The following is a 24,460-nucleotide window of genomic DNA, read 5'->3' on the forward strand; positions in this document are numbered from 1 at the left end:
CAACTATTTTATTCAGGGTTGCACCAATTCTATTCTCAAGCGTGATGTACGCGTTGACTTACTACAATTTGAAAAGGCAATCCAGAAATCTGGCTGTGGAAAATATTTCCGATCGACAGCAACAGGCGCGAATTTTGAAAGAAAAACGATATGAGGACAATCATTCTCATAGCGTGTATTGCCGTCGCTTGCATCTTGCCTTCCATGATGGACTTTTCTCTCTCGGTGTGTTCAAAAACTTGTTTGAGGATGAAAAGGATACACATGCATGTTGTGAAAGGAATTCTTTTTGAAATATTCTACCTTAATTATGCTATCAATCCCCTGGTTTACGTATTACGTTTGCCAAAGTATAGAAAAACATTTTATTTGTTGTACGGCTGCAATGCAACTCGATAATAAAATTACTTTTGGGAGTTGAAAATGTTTTCATCTTGTTCCTTCGAGGAATCCGAACTATCAAAGTTGCAAAAAGAGTTCAACCTTCCTCGGGTAGGATTTCAAGTTTTGAAAACCGTCCTCAAAATGACGTTACGTCACTGAGTCAAGTGGCAACCAGCATAAGGAGATATTTGGTTTTGTGGTGCATGCATGTGCTCAATTAGAGTGTTCAACTTTGAACCTTCTTCACAAACCTCATTCAAAGCAAACCTTCTTTCGGGTGGTACTCTTGCAACTCTGCAAACTATATATGAAGACTTCTGTCGAACAGAGCTTTTTGAATTTTGGCAACTTTATTTTGTGATAGCCTAAAGATTATGCCTATCAAAATCGTAGCTATATCACAGACAGATATATTATTATTTATCATTCCCCAAACGCGGGATCCCTTCATTAAAAATGACTTTTAAAGGGTCGTTTGCATGCAAAGTATAACGATTTTAAAATGCAATACATCTGCATGTTTATTAAACAAAATGCATTAATTCCAAATTTTATTGATTAAAGACTATAATAAAGGTGTGTTTGCTATATTTTATGAAACAAAATTCAACGGCGTTTATATTCAAGAATATGGCAGACGACAATTTTACAGCCTTCAATTTGGGTTACAACAGTATATTGTCTACCGTTGTTTGCGGATTTGGTGTAATTTCACACGCATGCCTTTTTATTGCTTTCATCAAAGATCCTTTGAAATGCTTCAAGAACTCGGGGACATATCTTGTGGCAAATTTGGCTGCCTCAGACTTCCTCATCTGTCTGATTGCTCCGACCCTGTTTTTCATTCCGACAAGTTGGTTCAGAACGAGAGAGCTCATCGTGGATACTGGAATCATCATATCTGTTTATACGATAGCCTCAATTTCACTTGATCGCTTCTTAATGGTTACGTATCCTTTGAAACATCGAGTGTGGATGAAGAGAAGAAGAATAGTCGTATGGTTGGTTTGTGTTTGGCTTCTTTCTTGTTTGCTTCAAATGAGAATATTGGTCTTTTCCATACGACATGATACGAACACATACATATCCCACTTCCTCGAGGTTATTCCAATTTTACTGTCAACCATGATGTACGGGCTTACATATTCTAAGTTGAAAAAGCAGTCTAAGAACTTGGCTCTGGAAAATATCCCCGATCGACAACAGCAGGCGAGAATTTTGAAACAGAAACAATTTTTGAGGACAATTATTATCATAGCGTGTATTGCCGTCGTTTGCATCGTGCCGTCAACGATAGATCACCATTTCGAAATGTTTGAAAACTTGGTCACAGATAGTCAAGGTGCTCAAGTGCTGAGTGGATTATCTTTTGGATTATTCTATGTCAATTTTGCTATCAATCCTCTGGTTTATGTACTCCGCTTGCCAAACTATAGGAGATCATTTTATTTGCTGTACTGTTGCAAGACCATGCAACAATAAAAATACGTAATACGGGAATAATTTGATGAATAGCTGTTATATATCACTGGGGCCGGTTGTTCGAAAGGCGTTTAGCTTAAATGGTGGATAAGCCAAAGTTTAAATATACTCTCATAGATCTTGTGAATGACTGAACCTGCATCTTATGCATCAAATATGAAGTTCTATTGAAAATTAAACTGTCTATTTCATCTCAGTTGTTCAAAAAAGAGATAATTTTGTTTTCCATTTTGAACTTATCCACCACCATTTAAGCTAAACGCCTTTCGAACAAACGACCCCAGGACTATACGGTGATGTTATTTAGGGATTGCATTGCGGCGAAGTTATATGTTCTTTTTGTCATATTTTTCGATTCCAATTTAGAGAGAGACTGAATGTCTTAATAGTGAGACTTTCATCAACTTTGAGATGACTTGTGAAATAAAATTGTATTGATATTAATTAAATTAAAGGGTGAAGATTCTAAGCAAATGCGTCAACTTAGGTCCTTTGAGCGACATTTATATTAAATTCAGTGTAAATAATTCAGCTTGTTTATTTTAGACCTTATCATTTCTCTTTGTACTGACCTGGCAATTCTATATGACACACATTCTTACGAAAACGACGCATTATTATAAATATATAGAATTATATAAACGATCTTTGGTGAAATGTTATAAATGTCATATGCATGTATACATCGTTCTATACAACGTCGTTTGTGATTGGTGGGCACTATCATGCCGAAAATGCAACACGAGGTACGTGGATTTTGATTGGTCGTGGCGCAGGCTACACAATCAACTGTGCTATTATACGTTTTGTAAAATTAATTAAGAAGTTTTGCGAGTGTCTGTATACGATCGCCAAACGGTCGCAACTTAGGTGGACAATGAAAATATGGCAGATAACATACTCCAAGCCTTCATGCAGTTGGGTAAAATGATCATATTGCCGACAACAATTTGTATTTTCGGTGTAATTTCACACGTTTTCCTTCTCATTGCTTTCATCAAAGACCCTCTGAAATGCTTCAAGAACTCGGGGACATACCTTGTCGAAAATTTGGCTGTTTCGGACTTCTTAACCTGTTGTCTGTCGCCGTTTTTGCTTTATTTTACTAACCAAGAGTTCTGGATCTACATACAATGCATCACGCACGCGACCGTTGGTGTATCAATTTATACGATAGTGTCAATTTCGCTCGATCGCTTTCTGATCGTTGGGTTTCCCATGAAGTATCGCGTTTTCATGACGAGGAGAGTTGTAGTCGCATGGTTGGTTTGCATTTGGATTTTTTGTAGCGCACTTCCTCTAATGATTTATGGTCCTTCGATGAGAAGCAATCCTGCCCTTGTCTTTGCAAGTTATTGCATCCAAGTTGTGCCGATTTCATTATCAAGCGTGATGTACGCGTTGACTTACAGCAAGTTGAAGAAGCAATCGAGGAATTTGGCTCGGGATAACATGTGTGATCGACAGCAACAGGCGCGAATTTTGAAAGAGAAGCGATTTTTGAAGACGATTATTCTCGTAGCGTGTATAGCTTTAGCTTGCGTCGTGCCTTCAGCGACAAATTTTATTTACCGTTTGTTTGAAACAGAGTCAAACGACAACCAGGGTGATCGTGTTTTGAGAGGAGTATTTTTTGGAATATTTTACCTGAATTATGCTATTAATCCTCTGGTTTACGTTCTGCGCTTGCCAAACTATAGAAAAACATTTTATTTGCTGTACTGTTGCAAGAAAACGCGATAGTAAAAATATTTCTTTGAGTGATTTACAATACTTGTGAATTATATACTATATGATCTAACAAGAAGGAGTAGATTGTGATCATCGTGTACCCCATGTGATATATAACAACATCTAGGGATATAGAACAGCGCGAAATTATTAGAATTCACCTTAAATCTTACTATAATTTTCAATTAATTTAGTATTGGTGTATATACTACTCTATAAAATGCAATGTGCGGTTTTATATTAAACTGAAATTTAATTTGCAGTTTCGATAATCTTCAGTTGTTCGAGTACACAACTGAAATATATTAACCAAGTTACTTTTATTAATAATTCATCAATTTATATTACAGAAAAGGCGAAAAAATAGTGATTTTATACGAGGAGTTTCAAAACCAAATCTATAATATATATATGATTTGAACATTATGAACTTGTGAACAGTAATGGTGCGGTAAAATACAACCTTGAATTATGATTGGTCTGCAAGTGATTGGATATGTCATAGTACAAGGGTTTTGATTGGCCCGTATCAAAAGATACATGGATGCTGATTTGTCGGCGAGCAAGCAGCAAATTATGGTCTCCTGAGCAATTATATTTTATGCAGTCATTAAAAACAATAATTTTGCAGGTGATTCTTTAATTAAAATGAAATCGTCCTAAAGACGAGAGCAAAAGAATCGTTTTAGCAATAAAAAACCGGCAAGACATTAAAAAAATCAATCGTCGTGTGTGACCGCCATATTGATATTTCTACGAGCCAATATAACGCTGCTTACATGAGTTTTGCATTTTCAAACTCATGCCCAGATCACTTTTGCCGCGCGCATTGCTGAGATGCTTTCACGACCGAATCAAGTTCAGCCCATTTTAAAAAACGAAGCTTCTCGTTTTTTTACGAATAAGTGCAAGTAATGTATGTGACAGATAAACAACAGCCAAGACTCATTACTTCATGTAACTACATTGCCATATTTCATGCATTTATTTTACGTATAAACAATAATCACATTTCAGATGTTAAAACTAGTGCATTTTACAAGGAGCGAGACTTACCTTGCGTTTCCTATATGTTATTGTGTGAACTAAAAGATTATCAAATAAGTTGTCAAACGTTTTCGTTCTTAATCGTCAAGGGTTTTCGATTATCCTCGGTCTTCTCATACAGAAGCTTCTGGTATTTGGCGGTCAATTTCTGATTCTCCTAAACACGATAAAGCACGCATCGCCATCATTAACGTGATGCATGAGATAGAGCATTTTTAAACACGAAAGATTATGACAATATAATATTGATTCATTAGCGCCAAACACACAAGAATTGTTTTCAAGTGGTGCATGTAAATGTAAATGGAATTATAGTATTTGTTGTTCCTACCTCTTTCAGGGCTTGGTAGTCTTTTTTCATGTCGCTTATGTACTGAATTTTTTGTCTCGAATTTTGATGGCCAGCTAATCTTACGTTGTCTTCGTTGGCTTTTTCTAACCTTTGTTCTAGCTCTTTACAGGCCTAGAATAGAATGATGCGAAGTGTCATGGAAAACTATCATTTTACAAATACTAGAACAGTTACATCGTGAATGCCCTAACTGCTGGTTATAAAACTGTGTCTGGTGGACAACAGAAACAATAGATTAATAGGCACTAGTTTATATATGGGATATTCCAGGTAAAAGTACCTTTTGTAATTTCGACTTTGCCTCCATTTCACGTCCAAAGCGTTCGTTCCATTGATCTTCTTTCTGGTGATATTCCTTCAGTGTGTCTGTCAGCCTGGTTAGAAATTTGATCAACGATGGTGTTAATACAGATTCCTGGCCAGAAGACAAAATTCTCCCCCCCCCCTTGGCTTAGTCTCAACAATGTATGATTACAGTAGATACTAGTGAATGCGCTACGACCAAACATCTCCCAACTTGTGATCTAAACTTACCGCACGACGGACTCATAATTTGCTGCACAATCTTCTTCCGCCATCAGAACTCGACCTGTCATTTCTGCTAACCTAGTCAAATAAATAAATCAATCTATTACACCAATAAATTCAATGCACTCTGGATTTGGGTCTGTTTTTACGAAGAAGCGACTACGGGAATAGTTAGAGGCCAGCATTTACAATACAGTAGTGATTGATAAACGTGGTCACCTACTTTTTCTCAGTCTCTAGCTTCATTTGAACGGCTTCATCCTGAAACGACAGTCATGAAGATTAGGTCACAAGTGCCATACTACGATCATTCAATCAAACTCCTCTCGATCCTCGAGAATGAAAAACTCCACGAGTCTCGAACGATCCTCGGGTATTCAAATGATCCTCGAGTCTTGTGAGATCTCACAGGTCAAGCTAGATGCCTACCTTCAACTTATTAGCGCTATCACAGGCAGACATGGAAACAGAAACGCGGTTTTTCAATTGCTTCATTTCAAATTCATTTACAACCTCCCTGTCGATAGAAAGAAAATTAACAACACTTAAATAGCTCCTCAATTCAGGTAACCATCTTCTGTATCTTCCACTATAAATCATACACACTTCACTTACTTTTCCTTCATCTCTGTCCGGAAATTTTCCAGTTCAATTTCCAAGTCTTTTGCTTTTTCCTCGAAGCACGACTTCTCCTCCAACAATTTCATTTTCGTTTTGAAATTTTCAATATCTTGTGCTTGTTCACGAAACGTGGTTTCGTAGCTTTCCAAAACCTTCTGCACCTTTACCTCGCGTTTCTTCATCTCCTGCAGTTGTGATTGATCCAATAGCGAGCAGCTAACCATGCTCGTCTCCAGGCCAAAAGGATCCGAGGGTCTCTGCGCGACGTCCGGTTCCAAGGCAGCGATCTCAGCAATCTGAAAGAAAAATCGACCGGATTCTGTGTCAATGTTTTTTTTTCAGAGGAAGCTCCTCATCAAAAAATATTTAAAAATGTATAAAGGGGGGGGGACCGGGGTGTTAAATAAGACATTCTTTCAAGGACTAGAAAGGAGGGAATGCAATCAATCAATAAATGCACTTTTCATATATAACTTACAATTTGAAAGGTTGTCCCTTTCAAACTGATATACCTTGAACCCTATGATATGCCTCAGGCTTTATAACGTATTTTACACTTTAGTAGATTTGAGAAGAGACATTGATATTGTCATATTTCGAGTGCATGGACTAACCCTGTTATTCAGATTAAATAGTTCATCATTTTTTTCCTTGAGTTCGCTCTAAAAATAAAGACAATACAAATAAATACACGTCATGAAAATTTCAATAAAAGGCGCTTTTTACAAAGAAAAAAGTTCAAACCTGTCATCCTACTTTCCCCACTATTTATTTATAAATGCGACTAAACGCTCAAAAATACTTAAATAAATTTAATCACTTCCATACTACGATATATTGAATATTGCTAACAACACATTTCTCTGGATAAGAAGATTATATTAATTTTACATTTTTACATTTATAAAGTATGGAACATATCTTTTAAAAACTGGTTTAAAATACATTTTGCTTAGAGTCTTTAGTTTGTAAAAAAATGAACTAAAATAAAGGAGGTAAAGGTAAAGGCGATGTGATGGATGAGTGTTTTAATAAATTATTGTCAACGAATGTTAGATACAAAAGGCGAATGTGTTAGGTCTGTTAATGCACATAATTTTGTTGGAGCCGATTCACTTCTGACGTATGGAATATAGTCTGTTAATGATAAAGCAGTACTGGATTGGCTTGAGTTGATTTGCTGCCCATATACATTGAAAGTCAACAGACTATAAAACATCCATCAGAAGTGAATTGAATGAGACAAAATTAGATCGTGTCAAAGAAATGTTTAGCTATGCTATGCTAAACAACAGCTGTACATATTAAATAATTTTACAATCCTATCTACGGTTTAACAACAGAGATGCCTAAAAATTCACAGAACTAAAATGAACGGCTGGTGTATGGGATCGTTTAGAATTTCAGAATATTGTATATAGTGCTCAGGGGGGGGGAGCCTTTATTCTCCATAATTTCATTCCGGTGGGGTGGTTTGATGAACCAGGACGGCTGACGAGGCTTCACCACAAATTCACAGTTTTCCCAGCGGCCCCGTTGATCGAAGTCCGACACGTGACTCAAGAATGACCACCGTAGCTTTTTAATGTCATGTGCATAAGTAGTGCGATCACGTGATACCCTTAAAAGAACGAGAGCGGGAAAAAATTGAGAAAGCAGGACATTGGAAACTGCCGTGGAAGCATTGACACAAAAACTTGTTTTAAAGATTATTCTGTTTGAATCTCTTGACTTCTCAGTGAAAGCTGTAGTGATATTCATTGACACTACTTGAAGTACTGAAAAGTACTGTGTCTTTTTAAACAAAAAAATATTCACTTGTTCCAACAAAAAACGTTACTAAGGTATATTATGAGTTCATCATACACAGTCAGAGAAAACGTTTAAGACACGTCTTCAAAGTACTTAAAAGTACTGTGTCTTTTTCTGTATTGTTTGGTAAAGATCCATCGAATGACAGTTCTGAAAACAAACTCTTCTTCGGGGTAATTTCGACGCTACTGGAACTAGTACTTAAAAGTACTGTGTCTTGAATTTAACTGAATTCAAGTTCGTTCAAACATTGTAGGGCGACCATAGCCATGCTTCAGCTTAGGATAACTCTACTGACAAAATGACACTACTCAGAGGTACTTAGAAGTACCGTGTCTTTAATCTAACCGAATTCAAGTTCATTCAAACATTGTAAAGCAACCAATCCATACGCATGCTTCAGCTTAAGATATTTATAACTCGTGAAAATTGACCCTACTCAGAAGTACTTATAGAAGTACTGTGTCTTGATTTTAGTCACTTCAAAAGTTCATTCAAGATAGCAGCTGTAACCACCAGCATAAAATTGTTATTTTTGTACCCCCCCCCAAAAAAAATATATCCACCACTGTTTCGAAAGCTATAAGATGTTATTGTATACCTGTAATGTGCCAAATTGTTGCTGCTGTTCTTCCAACGTACGCACAAGCTCCCGGCAATGCTCCGATGTCGTCGTGACCTCTTCTTTAAGAGCTAAAATCTGAGAGCAAAAATACAACCACTTTAGATCTCTATTTTCTAATAATGGAAATATATTTCACCTTGTTCTTAATAGGCAGATTCATATCTCACATAACTATTCATATCTCACATTTTGAAGTAATCACAAACCTCGCTTTGAAGTGTCTCTCGTTCCTGTTCATGCTTCTCATTTTCGTTGTGAAGTCTTTCTTTCAACTTTGAAATAACTTGTTGCTAAAGACAGAGACATGAATAATAAGGCATGCAGTATTTTACACAGAAACAATAATCAAAAACCTTTTTATTCGTATTAAAAAACAAGCGTTGGCTCACCCTCTTCTCAATGTCACTCGTCAGTTCTTCAATTTTATCTTTCTTTTCTGCGATGACACTTTCCAGTGAAGTTATCTTAGACTATTTGGTTGGAAGAAAAGATAAAGTGCAATGATGAATCACTCTCTCGTATGCAATAAGGTGAAAACACAAACACAAACAATGTTTTTCCAACCTCTTTCTCACATAGAGTTGACTTCAGCTCTTTGACTGAGTCTAAAAGCTTCAGACGATAGTCCTAAAGAAAAGATTGATCACCAGATCAAAAAGACAATCTTCCAAAGAAGAGTTTAGATAATCATCCGCGAGGGACAATATAATTTGCTTCTACATATGACTACTGACCGACAGCTGGGGAAGAATTCTTTGAAAAAGACAATTAGAAATTCGAGTTCTTACCTTCTCTTCTTGGACTTGTCGTTTCAATTCAGACACCAACTCGCCACGTTCGGCTACTTTTTTATTCAATGCAATTATTTTTTCGCCCTTAGGAAATATATATAAAGAGAAGTTACCAAATATTCCTCTTGTGAAGTATGGCCGAGTACCATAATAGTAACAAGCACCTGTCTACAGTAGAGTAACAATGACATAAGTGAAAGCACATAAAGTACAAACTTGATGTTTACATTGTAGTTTGTTGTTAATATCAATATGTCTGTTTACGCGTTCATAATATTTTCAAGGTTTTCATCAAGAGACCCTTGCCCCAAAGGTCCAACCCTTACCCAGTCTGGTTCCCTGACCCCTCCGCCCTCAGACACATCCACAACATACCTGTTCTTCGCAAAGAGCATTACTTTGTTGCAGTTCATCTTTGAGGTCAACGCACTGTTCCAAAGCAGCGATCAACTGCTGTTGTTTATCAGCCTGCGTATTCAACTTCTCATTTGCTTCAGTAACCATGTGCAGTTTTTCAAGGCAACTCTATACAGTAGGAAGAATAAGAGGTAATCATCAACTGTTGTCAAAGGCGATATTTTCTTTTTCTACCAACAACCAGAATCGTATAGAACCTCATAAGACATCTCCACAACAGAAATTAGAAAATCAACTGGGGCCATTTAGCATGACCACCATTGGCCAACTATTTATAGAAGATGCGTGATCCAGTTTTCAGAGAGAGATCAGTGCCGTTGCAAAGCGTTATTATTTACCTCCAACTCATTTTTCAGCGACTTGAGCTTTCCTCGTTCAACAATCACCAAGTTCTCCCATTCTGATAATTTGTGATCTTTGAACTGAAGTTCCTCGCGCATGTTTTCAACGTCGGTCTAAGCAAGAAAACAAGCGAACGTCACGAAACGATAGAATATAATAGTTAACAATATCTCGGGAAAACCTTGTTACCTGAAAGTTTTGATTGATTTCCAGAATTTCTTCCATCTCGCCCTTCGTATTCGACAATTCAATCTCAAGCGTGCATATCTGAAATTCAAGAGAATGAGATTCATCAGTGAAGATTTTCAGCAGGACCCGGCGACTATATACTTTCTTCAAGTGTCGATCAAATTGGATTTTGTCCGTCCGAAGTCCATCCAGTTTTGTATTATGAGATCAGTTCATACAAATAAGATGGTCAATAGTGGCGCACTCCGTTTTTATTATAAGGTCAGTTCATTCAGGCATACACTGATCTCGATGCGCCTGGATGTATAAAAGTCCGATTTGGCAACATACCTTGCTCTCCAAAGAAGCTGCCTTACGCCCCGTGTTTATTTTATCCACATCGCGGTCTTTCTTCAGGGAGTCAATTTGTCGATCAGCTTGTTGTAAACATATCTTCAGATCCTCGTTTTCGCTTTTGAGAACTACAAATAAACGTGTAAACTAGAGTCTAGAAATCTACGCGTGTACTTCATCTTATAAGGCACCGGAGAAGAGTTATGAATGCTTTTGGGTGAACAACAATAACTATAAATTCACATGCTTCAAAAGACGAAAATCTCCAAACTCACTTGTGATTTCCGACATTCCCTCCTTGAGCTGATCGTTCAGTGCGATAACCTTCTTATTTAGATCAGTTTCAACACTTCCAAATCTCGTTCGTTCACTCGAAAGAAACTAAAACAATACAGTTAATATGTATAGATCAGACGTGTACAGGTCACATGGGCTCTTATTACAAGAGAATAATCCTGGATGACACATACCTCGTTCAGTTGCTCCACTTGGAGTTCCAGTTTATTTTTCATTTGATTTAACTTGATCCTCTGCGCCTCCTCGCTCTGTTTCTCCTGCAGAACGACATTATACATGTCCTGTAATTGCCTTAGTTCTTCCAGCAAAGTCTCCTGATAAATTTCCTCGTCATCGGGAGTGCCTGGTTCGTATTTCAAGAAAGATTCTTCGAGGTCAGGTTCGTTCACATCGTGGTAGCTGTCGCGTCGTGTGAGGGGAAGGCCATTAGGTGCCTGCTCGTCCAGAATGCCCGACGTGCTGTGGCGGTGGGGTGAACCAGGGGTTTGATGGGGATGGGGTGGACGCTTTCTGCTCGGCGTGCTGGTGAACGATCGGGGAGAGGATAATGTCTAAATAAAAGGGTGTACCCGGAGTAAGTGTGGTTTTAAGGGTTACAGTGAGTATTGCTGTGTCTGTTAAGTGTGTGCTGGGGAAGATGATGTGTTAGGGAAGTGTGTATAAAGAGGGGTGGGGTCAAGAGATGTGTGTCAAAGAGGTGAGAAAAGATTAATAAACCAATTTTGCGAATTGACAAGCGTAAAGTGATGGCGGTAGGGATCAGAGGAGAGACCACATAAAATGTTTTAAAAGGAAGGTTGTGTAGATACCCGTATAGCTTGCATGTGAACATCATTCAATGTGGTACGCTCGATAGCTGTCTTCAGCTGGAGAGTTTCCAAAGTTCTCTAAAGGAAAACATCACAAAATATATTAAGTTTCATCTCCATCTACTTCAGGACCCCCTCCCTGTGTCAGACTGCGCTTGAAACATGCTTCAAAACCCAGCTGAACCTCGACTTCCAATCCCCCAAGGAACCGAACATCCCACATCATCCCCTGTGGTCTCTAGGCATGTCCTCACCTGGAGTTCTGTTATTGTTTTCTTAGAGGACTCGATCTCGGCGTTTGACTCGAGAAATTTCTTTCTAAAACTATCTTCTTTCTCGACCAACGTTTCTTTGGACTGCTGCAAATCTTCTCGGGTTTGATGCAGTTCTTCTTTCACAGCCTCAAGATGGCCTTGAACCTGAGTCAACTCACTTTTATACCTAAAAACATAATTTACAAGTTCAGGACTGTACACTGAAAAATGAGGCTGTTCAAAATTGCTATTCAGGCGCAAAATTCTAAGATGTTAGCAAAAAGATATTCATCCGAAGAATAAATAACAGATATTCGATGTTCGAATCGGACACTAAAATGGTCATTAAGCGGCAAAAATGGTCAAACCGGTCATATTTTGCATTGAAATGCTGGGCAGAAGTAAATAACGATACACTGGAATGCAGGGTTCTTGAAAGACTCTAAAACACCAGTAATCTGTCGGTACTGAAATTCAACAGGACCGCGGTCTGGCCGTTTTTACCGTATAAAGGAAAGCGCCCAGACTCATACCGTTCGAGTTCAGCATTGGAAGCCTCGAGACTCTGCAATGAACTTGAAAGACTCTTCTCCAGATCGCCGCTTCCAGGAGTGTTTAAAGAATCTCGCAACTTTCTCTCCAACTGCATGGCATAAAATCTCGTCTTGCTCAGGTCGTAGGACAAATCATAGTGCGCCTCGGTATTTGAACGCTGGGCTCTTAATTCGGCTAGAAAAAGGATCAAACACACGTTATGAAAGGTTGTTGAAATAGGTTTAATCGTATATAATGGAGTCTGAATCATATTTCAATGTGAGACCTCTGAGCTCGAGATTTTCCATTGCAAATCTGGTCACGTCTGGATGGTGTTCGACTTTTTCTTGCAAGATTTTTATTTCTTCCCTTAAAATTTCCTGTCGAGAAAACGGGAGAAAAAGTGCATTAAGTTTGGCGCGAATACGAAAATATAAGAAATTTGTACAAGGAAATCTTGGGAGAAAGTTTTAAGAACATACAAGCTCTTTGTCTCTCTCGTCGGCTGTGAACGCATTTCCATTTTTCTTCAGTGATTTCTCCAGTTTAGCGATATGGGCGTCGCGGAATTTCAGGATCATCTTGGTGGACTGAAAACAGGAGGGCGCAAATATTTAATACGAAAAAGAGTTCAGTGACAACTTCACTCAAAAATTCTGTGTGAACGCGCAAAAGAAACTAACGTGAGTTAGTAAAAAAACTTGCCTGTAAAAATTTTTCCTTTTTCTTACACAACTCTTCAAGTTTTTTCACTTTCTCTTCCAAAGCCTAAAAACATTGAATGACACCGCTGACGCAGGAGGTAGGTAGTTGTGACATTGATGTTCTCAACAGGCACATGTTCTAAACTGCACATGTTGGTATACAAAACAATACATACATTATCATTTTCCATGTTTGTAGCATTGATTAATCAGCTGAAGCCACTCAAATGCCGTACAAACCTGTTTTTCCTGTTCGGATTTCTCTTTCAGATTGATCGCCGTGAGCATCATTTTCTTCCACTCATCTGGACCATCTTGGGACGCGGCCTCGCCCGGGTGACCTGGTGCCGACTGCAGGCTCGGTGAATCACCCGCATTGGACAATTCTACACAAAGCACTTCCAATCAGTTTCCCTGTTTTTCAACAAAAGCTGCAAGTGTGCGCGGGTGGTACCGGAGGATATCTCGCTATATCCGAGAATCTTCACCAACGACTGAAAGCATTAGTATTTTAAAATGATACATACTCACCTTTATTCGATGGAGACATCGTGTTGATACCAGCTGTAATAAAAGAGCGACATCCACACTTTAGTTTTGTGCTGAGACACAATGTGATGTGCAGAAGTTAAATCGTGGGGAGAGGGGGGTGCAGAAGTTAAATCGTGGGGAGAGGGGGTGCAGAAGTTAAATCGTGGGGAGAGGGGGGTGCAGAAGTTAAATCGTGGGGAGAGGGGGTGCAGAAGTTAAATCGTGGGGAGAGGGGGGTGCAGAAGTTAAATCGTGGGGAGAGGGGGGTGCAGAAGTTAAATCGGGGGGAGAGGGGGGGGGGTGCAGAAGTTAAATCGTGGGGAGAGGGGGGGGGTGCAGCAGTTAAATCGTGGGGAGAGGGGGAGCTCACCACCGTCAGCCTTAATCAACAGGGATGAAAGAGGCCCAAAAAATTTAAAACCATTTCGTTTTTGACTAAGTTTTATTGCTGTGCAGGTTGATTTACGACCGTTGTTAGAACTGAAACAAGCGTATCTGAAGATCTGAAGCACGATGCCTACGATACCTCTGGCCTCGCTAAGCAGCAGTTTTAACTTTCGTATCTCCTCCTGTAGGCTGGCCACGTTTCCTGAAGTATCTTCGTTCACGATTGCCTGCAATTTTCACACATTCCATATAACAAAACTTCACCAGGAAAAGACTACAATAATAACAGCCATGGTATGGGCATAGTGTACTGTGGCGTTACTTAATTTGCACAAACCTTGTTCTTAATCTGTTTTGCTCTCCTGGCGAAATTCAACGTTGACAACGTTTCCCCAAAACATCTATTAAGAATGCCAGGAAAAACAGTCAAATCATGTTAGATATTTCTTCCAATTCAAGCTCAGTCTGAAAATTTGCGTTGTTGTTATTTAGGTTCAATCCTCTCTCATCTCCTCCAGTACTCCATCGAAAAAGCGGAATTGGCAAAGGTTACAGGCCTGGCTGTATATATTTCCTATATATTCATTATAATTTCATTATTATGCACGCACGTACCTTGCGGATGGGTGAACATTGGCTATGATGTGAGTACGAGCATTTCCTCCCAACGAATCCTGCAGGTTTAACAAAATTGTTATGATATTAAACCCTGACTAAGCCACTATTTTATCAAAAGATATGTGGCTGTGATCGCATGCAGCCTTCATGATCGATAAACATTAATTCCATTTACCCTCAATAAAAATGTAAGCTTCGAGTCCCTGTAAGGAACATGTCTTTGTTTGCCATGGGTGATATCAACAAGCGCCATAATAACGTTTCCCAATGCTGACAAAGACTTGTTAATACTACCAGCTTCCTACAAGTGAAAAGGAATAAACCACTTTAACTATACCCGGTCGAACTACCTGAATATAAGAGTGAACTCTTGATCAGTTTGTAGAACATGAAAACTGATGACACTCTTTTGTTTTCAAGCAGTCTTGATGATAGGTGCAGTGAAGAGGACTCTAACTGTGCAAACCTTTAGTCTCAGTCCTTCAGTCTGTGTGTCCTTTTGTCTCTCAGATCCGGCCAAATCCACAAGATGAAGTCGAGAAACTTTGATGTTGTTTATGGTTCCTTTCACCTCCTAAATGCCATTCCAACAAGTAAGGAACTTGGACACTTATGAACTCCTAATCACACTAAGTCAGTCAGCTAAGTTTATAGTTTTAATTAAAGTTAAAATTATGAAAGACAAGATAGTGAAAAAGTTTGAAAGTTTTAAAAGTTTGAAAAAGTTTGAAAAGTAGCCAGCCAGACCAAAATTAAACTACAATGGTAAATTACATCTGGGGCCAAATCACCTTGGATTCTATAGTAATGGTGAACACAGCATGACTTCTGCTGCTCTCTCTGTTCATTGAAGTCGATGCAACCCGTCTGTTCAACCAGCCAGAGTTTAGCACCTTAAATGAATTGATCAGCATATTATATAATTGGAAAATATAATTCAAAATATTTCATTTTTGCATGCTTACATCATAGACATCTCTTGCACTAGAAACAGGTTTCTCTAACATCCCATCAACAAAAACTCCTCTCTTGATATCCTCACGAAGTTGTAGTCCAGTTGAGGTTGGATCAAGAAGATCAAATATCTGCTCATTGTAAATCTCAAGGAAACTGCATTGACATAAGAATTCTACCTTATCACCAAGCTGGAAGAAACAGTCATGATCATTACCTAATATATATATTAGTTTGCTAATAAATCAAACCTCAGAACAGACATTAAAGTAAACCTAATTAACTTGGAGGTGCTGACTTCAGCACAAAATTTGGGTTGAAACATTGAGCTCGATTGCACGAACTTCACACACTGATTTGTCAAGAAGAACACAAATATTTTCCTAAAGGTAATGGCTCATTTTATGACTGCAATTAGTCCTACCTTCTCTTTTTCCCTGTTAATAAGATTGAACAAGTATTCAAATCCTCGTGGAATGACACCTCGTAGCTCATGATTGAAACTGTCTTGTTCCACTGGACCTAAAACACACAAGATAAGTCATTGAATTCATGGTTTGCCAATAAAAGGTTTGACCTCCTCAATTTTTAGCTATAAAGTTTGTTCACCACACAAATGCTGAGGCTGTTACTATAACTATAGTATAATGAGCAAGGTAATTGTCACTAACCAAGCATAGTGAATGTCTTTCCAGATCCAGTTTGCCCACTAAGCAAGAAAAAATTGATAACAAAATTGCTTGACCTGGTTTAAATCAACTTTGAGCAAAGAGTGTGACTCACTAAGCAAATATTGTTCCATTATATCCCTCAAGACACCCATCAATGATTTTTTTGGCAACATATGTAAACACTTCCTCCTGATAAGTTAAAAAATGATCAGCTGAAGCAATGCAGAACTCAGAGTTTTGCTTGCCAAATTGCGCCAATTGTGAGAACAATTTGGAATGGCAATAGTAATAATTGTACCTGTGTTGTATTAGGATCAGCGACTTGATCATATGTAAAGACCTTTGGATCAGGTTTGGAAAATAATGTCAATGAGGTTCGAGATGTGACCTCCAAGCATGGTTTATGATCAATCTCATTGGCATAGCTGTCAGGTGGTCGCACACGCACATACACCTTGATGTTATCATCACTAAACACGAAATCATGTACATTAGAATAGAGGACATGCCATTCTATACGCAATTTTGTAGACTGTTATGAAATGTTAGATTTAGTGACAACATTTTTGTTATGTACTATGTAGTTCAATGAATATATGCTCTAAGATGTATAACATTATGATATGGAATGGAATAATTGATATTACCTGATGCCACCACCATTTGCGCTCTCTAAATAAAGAGGAAAAAGCATTATTATGAGTTGTACAAAATAGCAACTAGTAAGAATACTATACAACACGCATTAAAAGGCAAAAATTTTCGCACTTGTAACTACCTTTCCTGCTTGTATTACACTTTTCAACTACCATATTAAACTAAGCAGACGTAAAATATAGATTTTGCCACAAAAGTGCCTTGGTACACGCAAAAAAATCAAACAAATAATTAGTAAACAAACGCCTTCTTGTACGAAAATACGAATTTGGCGCTTCGAAGCACCGCGCGAGGCCACGCGTTGTAGCCCCGTACCATTCGTGGGGCCCACGAATATATATTACACATGATTAATTCACCACTTGCACCGTGGGCGCCACGTGTACTTGACACGTGATCAAAAATGTAAACAATCGCAAAAGTTCGGACTACGGGTCACGCAAACTCTCACGCGATAGTATAGAAAACATTAGTACATTGCACGCAAAAGTTCGGACTATGGTCGCAACTAAAAGATGCGCTTGGGGAACATGTAAAAATGATTCAAGATACCCGCACCTGCATAAGAGAAATAAAAACAATGACCCAATTAAATTTTATCATTTTCCTGGTATTGTACGATCGGCAGAGAGGAGAAGAAAATGGATAATCGCGTGTCACCGAGGTGATAATTTCGTTTGCACGAAAGACAGCTACATTTGTAGTTTACATTTTATCGGTACCAATGGACCAACGAAGGAAAACCCAGATCCTGTGTCCGCCGTCTCGAGCAATGAAAAGGTAATAATATGCATTAAATAAAATTATTAAGTAATGATTTTCGACATGCATTAATGAACGCATCCCAACTAAAAATCGTGTTTTTGTTAAGGCTAAACGATTTGAAAGGAAACGACGTAGCCCTACCAAGAGAAAACAACGCGCTTTTGAGAAGGAGGTTGCTGAGGCACTTTTGAATTTGTCGTCGAGCACAGCGAGATCTTCGGAAGAATTATCTCTTGCCGAAAGTTTATTAAATTTGAGCGTGGAAAAAGTCGACGCGATTGATGCAAATGAAGACACTATTAATAGTGAACTTAATGAACTTAATGACAAACAAAGAACAAATAACAAAGAACTTAATGCATTTAACTCGGGTTGTTCTCCGCCGAAAAGTACAGTGAAACATAACAGTACATGTACACAGGTTTGTTGTACACTGCGTACATGCAATTTAAATACACGTATTAATTTCTCAGCACTCAGATGGATTTTATTTTACATGGATTACAATTTATGTCAAAGTGACTCAATACTCGCACATATTTTTGTTATGTAGACTGATATTGATTTGACCGACATTTCGCTGTACAAAGACTCTGAACTGAAAAATATTAAGCGGTTACGAAGGCAGTTGTTTATGGCGTTGGTAGATGATCCAAAAAATACTTTCCACTACACAGGTATGTTTGTATATATAATCCTTTGAATAAATAATTATATATATTGCATTACATTATACTTCATTATTTTATTTATATTCAAGGTTTAACAAATAAGTCAATACAATTGCTTCTCGGTCACTTGAAGTCAAAGGCAAAGAAGTTAAGGTTGTGGAAAGGGCGAAAGAGTGTTAAACTGAAAAAATCTAAGATGGATAAAAAGCATGTGAAGGTCAGTAAATACCAGTTTGGTATGTTTTGCTTGGTCTTCTTGTTAATATTTGACCATTTTATTTATCTATAGCAAAAAGTTATACAAACAACCCTGAGTATTAAAGAACAGTTTGTGATGACTTTGGTGAGGTTAAAGCGAAGTCCAACATTACTTATGCTGGCCAACAATTTCGGAATATCTGAGTCAACCTGTAGCAGAATAGTCACTACCTGGGTGCTGTTTTTGGAGAAGGAGTTACAGTTCCTGTTACCTTTTTCTACCCTAACTGAAATGGAAGGTTTACAAAGACCAAAGGTTTTCAGACCTTATCCAAATCTTCGAGCTGTAATTGATTGTACTGAATTCTACATTGAAAAACCTTCCAATCCATCAAGCCAACGTAGAACATATAGTGGATACAAGTCAGCAAATACTTTCAAGCTGTTGGTTTCCCTCTCTCCGATCTGTCATTTTAATTTTGTTTCAGAATTATATAGTGGGTCAATCAGTGACAAATCTATAGTGCAAAGAAGTGGTTTTCTTAATGCTTTGGAAGCTAATGACGTTGTCATGGCAGACAAAGGTTTTAACATTCAGGACATCCTCGCCCTTCACCATGTATACTTGTTGGCTCCTCCAATCATGGCAAAGAACAAAATATCTGAACAAGCAGTGACTTTAACCCGTCGAATTGCTCGAGCGAGGGTTCATGTGGAGAGGATGATAAGAAAGCTAAAACTTTTTAGAATTTTAAGAAGCCCAATTCCACTTACTATAAAGCCTTACATAAATTCTATTGCTAAGGTGTGTGCCTATCTGGTCAATCTTCAACCGTCAATTATCAAAGACACAGATTGAAGAAATGAGGAATCTTTTTGTTTTATATGTACATAGAAATCAGTTATATTTTGTATTTACATTTTGGATCTCAAAAATTATGATTTTCCAAATTTAGTGTGGAGTAAAAACTGCATATCCCATTGCCTTTTAATTTGTCTCCTGTATTCTTCAGCGTATTCACAAGTAAACCATTGATGATTTTGATTGACATAATGATTTGGGTTACTTTCATATATGTCTAAATCCTAGTGAAAAAGAATAATTATGTATTATATATATATATATATATATATAATTCATTTTTATACTCAAATGTTTGCTCACCATTAAAAAATGCTTTAGGAACAATGCATTATATATCCCACAACTGTTACTGTCAATCTGTTGCCTTGGAACCTATTATATAAAAAATTAAGCTGGAAGTGAGATGTGTGGAATAACATAAATATCAGAATGCATACATAATTTTACCTTCAGTACATGATGTGATAGTTGCATGTGTTTTTTTGGAATATTTTTGACAGTGCAGAGGTGATCCAGGTACCTAATTAAAATACTATTCAATGAGGACAACTAATAATTCATATAAATTCTTTACCAAATTGTTAATAAAAAAAGCATTTACCTGACTACATACTGAAATTCGGTTTGCCTAATAGACTTGTCCCATGTGAGTGAATCCATGATAATAATGTGCCTAAGAATTTTGCAATACTTACAATTATATGCTATATTCATAACATTTATTGTAAGCATAAATACAATGTCATACCATGGTGTCAATACTATGAGTAACCAATGAAGGCTGCAATGAAAAAAGTGTAAAATGGTGAATTATATTTCTGTAAAAGAGAAGTGTGTACATTTTGCATGCTCATTAAATGTATACCTTCGCACAACAGGAATCACAACATAATCCTTTTCCAGATGATCTTTTGTTAAATATTTTTCAGCAGCCACCATTCTTGTTTTCCTATACATAAATAAATACAATAAATATTTTAATGGCACAGTATTTTGTATTTTAGATTAATTAATTACTGCCTTACCTGTCAGAAGCTAGGCCACCGTCTTGTTCCCCACACAAAATGGAATAAAACAGGCAGTCAATTACAGGAAAATGGCATAACTGTTCACTATATGCAAGCATAATTATAAATTGTTATTGCATGTACATGACACAGTATACATATATACTTGCAGGAATACCTACTTTAACAATGCAGTTGCAATAACATCATTGATCATCCTTCCAGGGGTTAATGAAAATAGATCATGCTCTTTGATTTCAACATCATTAAGTTTAATGGAGGAATTTGCAATTGGTTCAGAATCATCATCAATTATATAAATGGATCCATCTTGCCCTGTAATCATAGATTTATTGTTGATAAATTTCAAGGTGTGAACAAAAAGAGAAGCAAGATAAAGGTATACAACTTATATCATTAGTCACAAATGAGAAATGTTACCTTTATCTTCACAAGAACCTGCACACGCTTTGGCAGTCTCCGCTTCAGATTTTGATGATCTGAAATGGAAAATTAAGGTTTCAATATTCTACAAGAACTTTGTTATGTAGAACTATATTCTTTATTGGAAAGAAGTATAATTAAAGCATAAGTTCCAAAATTATATGTAATTACCTTCCCAGTAAAATGTTCAACTTCTAATCAGCAAAAGGTGCAACCTGCCCTATCCAAAACTCCTCCAATTGCAAAATCACATCATTCATGAACTTAGCATCATATGGCACTGTTGCACATTGAATTCCTTTTGTTGTCCACACAACAAAATCACAGAATAACAAGCCACTGACAAACATCTGCATCTGGACTTGATAATAATACTTGCAGCTTGTTTGCAAACATAATTTACCATTGACAATAACACCTCCAATTTCTTTTGAGAGAAATGCAGCCTTGGGATCTTTATCCTTATGCGACCATGGACACTTATATTCAACAGCTACATTGGGGCAACCAGTTATGCACCCACAACTTCTAATGTCATCAAGACTTGCTCCCATGAAAGGTTTTTTAGCTGATATCATGAAGCCACAATGTTGAAGTTGGACATTATGATGCAAATGGCTTTGTACATTCTTGTATGCATTTCTTGCATTTGCTTCATTGTTTAATCCCCATTCCCTAGGATTATTGATGTCCTTGTGCATTTTTTCCCTTGGTACACTAGCTGAAACATTTACAGTCTGTTTTGCAAGTTTACAAAAACCATCAAACTTTCCTTCTCTAATACTGTTTTGCCTGGTGCAATAGTTTTTGCATTTAGATGCCGACAGGAACCCTTGTTTGTGAATGTACCAGTCCTCAGATTGCCATTGCTCAATAGTGGATTCATTTATATTTTTGATTTCCTCATCACTGAATTTCAAATATGCAAGTAGATCATTTGGACTTAGGGATCTGTGTAAATGGAGTAACTTGATAATTTTTTGTGCCATTATACCCAAAGATGGTTTATTCTGCTGGTCAGACAGTGGTGCTTTGGTACAAGCAGGTGAAGTTGGTTTGCAAGGTTCATCTGTTGATAAATATAATTTATTCAGCAGTGGGAAGAGGGGTGATCCAGGATTCAATTCTTTCATTCTCGACGTAAATCGTGCAATTTCCTCGTTGTCTACGGGTTTCTGAATTTGCCTTGGATCAAAATCTTTATTTTGGAGCCACTGGTATGGTCTTTTCTTTGCTTTAACTGCAGGTGCAATCCTATCCTTCGTAATATTTAACTCCTTCACAGGACAAGGCTCTGTGTTCACGCGAGGTTTTCTTGTCCATTTACAAGGTCCGCTTGTCACGCTATCCTCCTCACGGGTGTTCAACAAATCCTCGAGCGAATACATTGCAGCGGCTATATGTTTGCACCCACCATCCCTGCCTCCTTTACATGTACAAAACGCATCTATAACACTACCACGATTTGGTCCACGACCTTCTAAAATAAACCACAGTTCGTAAAACCTTTTGCCGTCGTCAGTTGTTGATTTCATGCTTGGCTGCACTTTACCAACGTACACATGAACTCCACAATCTTGTAAAGTTGTTGCTTGTAACGAATGGACATAACCGTTTACAAACAGTCTGTAATCATCGTATGACTTGTATGAAGCAAGTCCTTGCTTATCATATACGGTGGAATGATATATTAAATGATTAAATATATCGTACAATCCAAATGGGGGTGACTGGACGAAGTTGTTCTCTGTTTTCATGGTAAACGGGTCGTTTATTTGAATATCATGAATAAATAATCGACGCTCCAGACTTTCTTTATGGTCATCCTTTGTAAAATTCGGATCAACTGGCAACCCCATTTTTTCGACAGAAGATGCAATATTGATTAAAGTAGGTTTTAGATGGCCGCTTACGGTAACGCCGTGATCCGATAAATATTTTTGAAGCTCTTTCACACTCATCGCTTTGAACTTATCATCTATGTTTTCGCGCGACATCATATATATAGATATATATCTTTTTTAATCAAACAGAATAGAAAATTTAAACAGCACAAGTTTGAAAAAACTACGGAACAACCCAATTTGCGTGCAATGTACTAATGTTTTCTATACTATCGCGTGAGAGTTTGCGTGACCCGTAGTCCGAACTTTTGCGATTGTTTACATTTTTGATCACGTGTCAAGTACACGTGGCGCCCACGGTGCAAGTGGTGAATTAGAACGAGGGTAAGAGAAATTGTAAACAAAGGCATTTATTAATCACTTTAGCTTTTATAAATAGGAAAGTTTATCGATCTTAAGACTAAAAATGATGCTAAATATCTACACAGATCATCCCCTTTTTCTACGTTACTGAAAACGTAAGAAACCCCGAGATTAATGTGCAATTACAAGCGAATTTAAATGTTTCAATTGCATAGTTTTCCATGCTTTGCAACACCGACTGACCGACACATTGCCCTGTTTTAGAACACACAATCTAGAATAGCACAAATCTGCTCCTTCAAAAATTATTTTTGTCAATGACAATAAAATTCGGCATTGAGTAAAGATTGAATCGAGTACATTAAAAATCTCGCAGACGATAACAAGCTGTTGCCTGCTGGAATCAATTGCATACAAGGTCGCTTCCGTTCTGCAATCAACAGGAGTTCAATTGAGAACAGTAGTAAAAATATAATTTCATGCTTATGATCTTCCTTTCAAAGCCGAAGGCCACAGATGCAATGCTCGAACGCGTAGTCATGTCAACGTCAAACTTTGTAGTGAAAGATATGAATTTTCACTATTGTGCTTTAATAAGGAGATGCTATGTAAACAAGCGATACGTCCAGAGATATATTTTACAATTTCATGCCACAATTGATGCACTTGTTTCATTGGTATATGTATTAAATTGGTCAATAATTTTTAAAACTATTTGATGACTAAAACACACGACCTTTTTAAGTATACAAGCTCATTAATTATTCCATGTAAATGTACTACACTTTGTGGTAAAATATTCTTCGAACTTTACAACTTGACCACGTATTGTAACGTTGCATTCAAGTAACTAGTTAATTGTTACCCGATGTCGGACACCAAATTTATAATGAAAGATGTATAGCAAGTTTGTCAACGGTGCCCGTTAAGCCCATAATGCTATTTAAACGATGTTCTATACTCACTTGACTTTAAATTTCTTGTCCTACTTGTCGATGATGCCGTAGATATAGGGGTCAAATTCGCCATTTACAAGTCGTACAAAGCTTAAGCGATTCTGTTGCCATTTAGATCAAACGAAAGCTGAAACGACTGATGCTTTATCCGTTTATCGTAAACCTTTTCAATTTTGATATGTTGTCAACTGTTCACAAACTGGAAAAGAAGGGACGCCGGTGGTTTAATGCATGCTAATTAATTCAGCAGGTCGTATACAGCGTAATTACAAGAATG

The 24,460-nt window shown here is 37.5% G+C and overlaps 2 protein-coding genes across 3 annotated transcripts; one reads left to right on the forward strand and one right to left on the reverse strand.

The window, feature by feature from the left end:
* Window positions 1-4,571: 4,571 nt before the first annotated feature.
* On the reverse strand, window positions 4,572-24,403 carry LOC114516985 (kinesin-like protein KIF15). Of its 2 annotated transcripts, XM_028536615.1 has the most exons (40): window positions 24,193-24,403; window positions 17,061-17,085; window positions 16,712-16,883; window positions 16,526-16,602; window positions 16,414-16,451; window positions 16,167-16,264; window positions 15,754-15,933; window positions 15,580-15,681; window positions 15,255-15,362; window positions 14,964-15,089; window positions 14,786-14,844; window positions 14,508-14,571; window positions 14,310-14,397; window positions 13,784-13,816; window positions 13,493-13,638; window positions 13,254-13,316; window positions 13,031-13,138; window positions 12,835-12,928; window positions 12,548-12,743; window positions 12,015-12,201; window positions 11,761-11,838; window positions 11,125-11,502; window positions 10,930-11,035; window positions 10,652-10,782; window positions 10,322-10,399; window positions 10,129-10,245; window positions 9,749-9,898; window positions 9,371-9,457; window positions 9,147-9,209; window positions 8,972-9,052; window positions 8,789-8,872; window positions 8,559-8,657; window positions 6,760-6,807; window positions 6,140-6,441; window positions 5,954-6,041; window positions 5,748-5,785; window positions 5,531-5,602; window positions 5,277-5,370; window positions 4,976-5,107; window positions 4,572-4,801 (listed from the first exon to the last, which is right to left on the reverse strand). In XM_028536615.1, exons 1-40 carry the CDS (start codon window positions 24,254-24,256, stop codon window positions 4,706-4,708), a joined length of 4,350 nt encoding a protein of 1,449 aa, XP_028392416.1. In that variant the 5' UTR covers window positions 24,257-24,403; the 3' UTR covers window positions 4,572-4,705. The 2 variants fall into 2 exon arrangements, with proteins under 2 accessions (XP_028392416.1, XP_028392417.1); XM_028536616.1 differs by lacking the exons at window positions 4,572-4,801; window positions 4,976-5,107; window positions 5,277-5,370; ... (3 more) ...; window positions 6,140-6,441; window positions 6,760-6,807 and adding an exon at window positions 6,992-7,766.
* Window positions 17,430-19,679, forward strand: LOC114516986. The gene is made up of 5 exons (XM_028536617.1): window positions 17,430-17,850; window positions 17,942-18,256; window positions 18,389-18,512; window positions 18,596-18,723; window positions 18,796-19,679. The coding sequence occupies exons 1-5, from the start codon at window positions 17,569-17,571 to the stop codon at window positions 19,561-19,563; spliced, it is 1,617 nt and encodes a 538-aa protein (XP_028392418.1). The 5' UTR covers window positions 17,430-17,568; the 3' UTR covers window positions 19,564-19,679.
* Window positions 24,404-24,460: the final 57 nt, after the last annotated feature.

Source organism: Dendronephthya gigantea, unplaced genomic scaffold (genome assembly GCF_004324835.1).
Source record: "Dendronephthya gigantea isolate DGI-Jeju-01 unplaced genomic scaffold, DenGig_1.0 000007F, whole genome shotgun sequence".
Taxonomy (NCBI): domain Eukaryota; kingdom Metazoa; phylum Cnidaria; class Anthozoa; order Malacalcyonacea; family Nephtheidae; genus Dendronephthya; species Dendronephthya gigantea.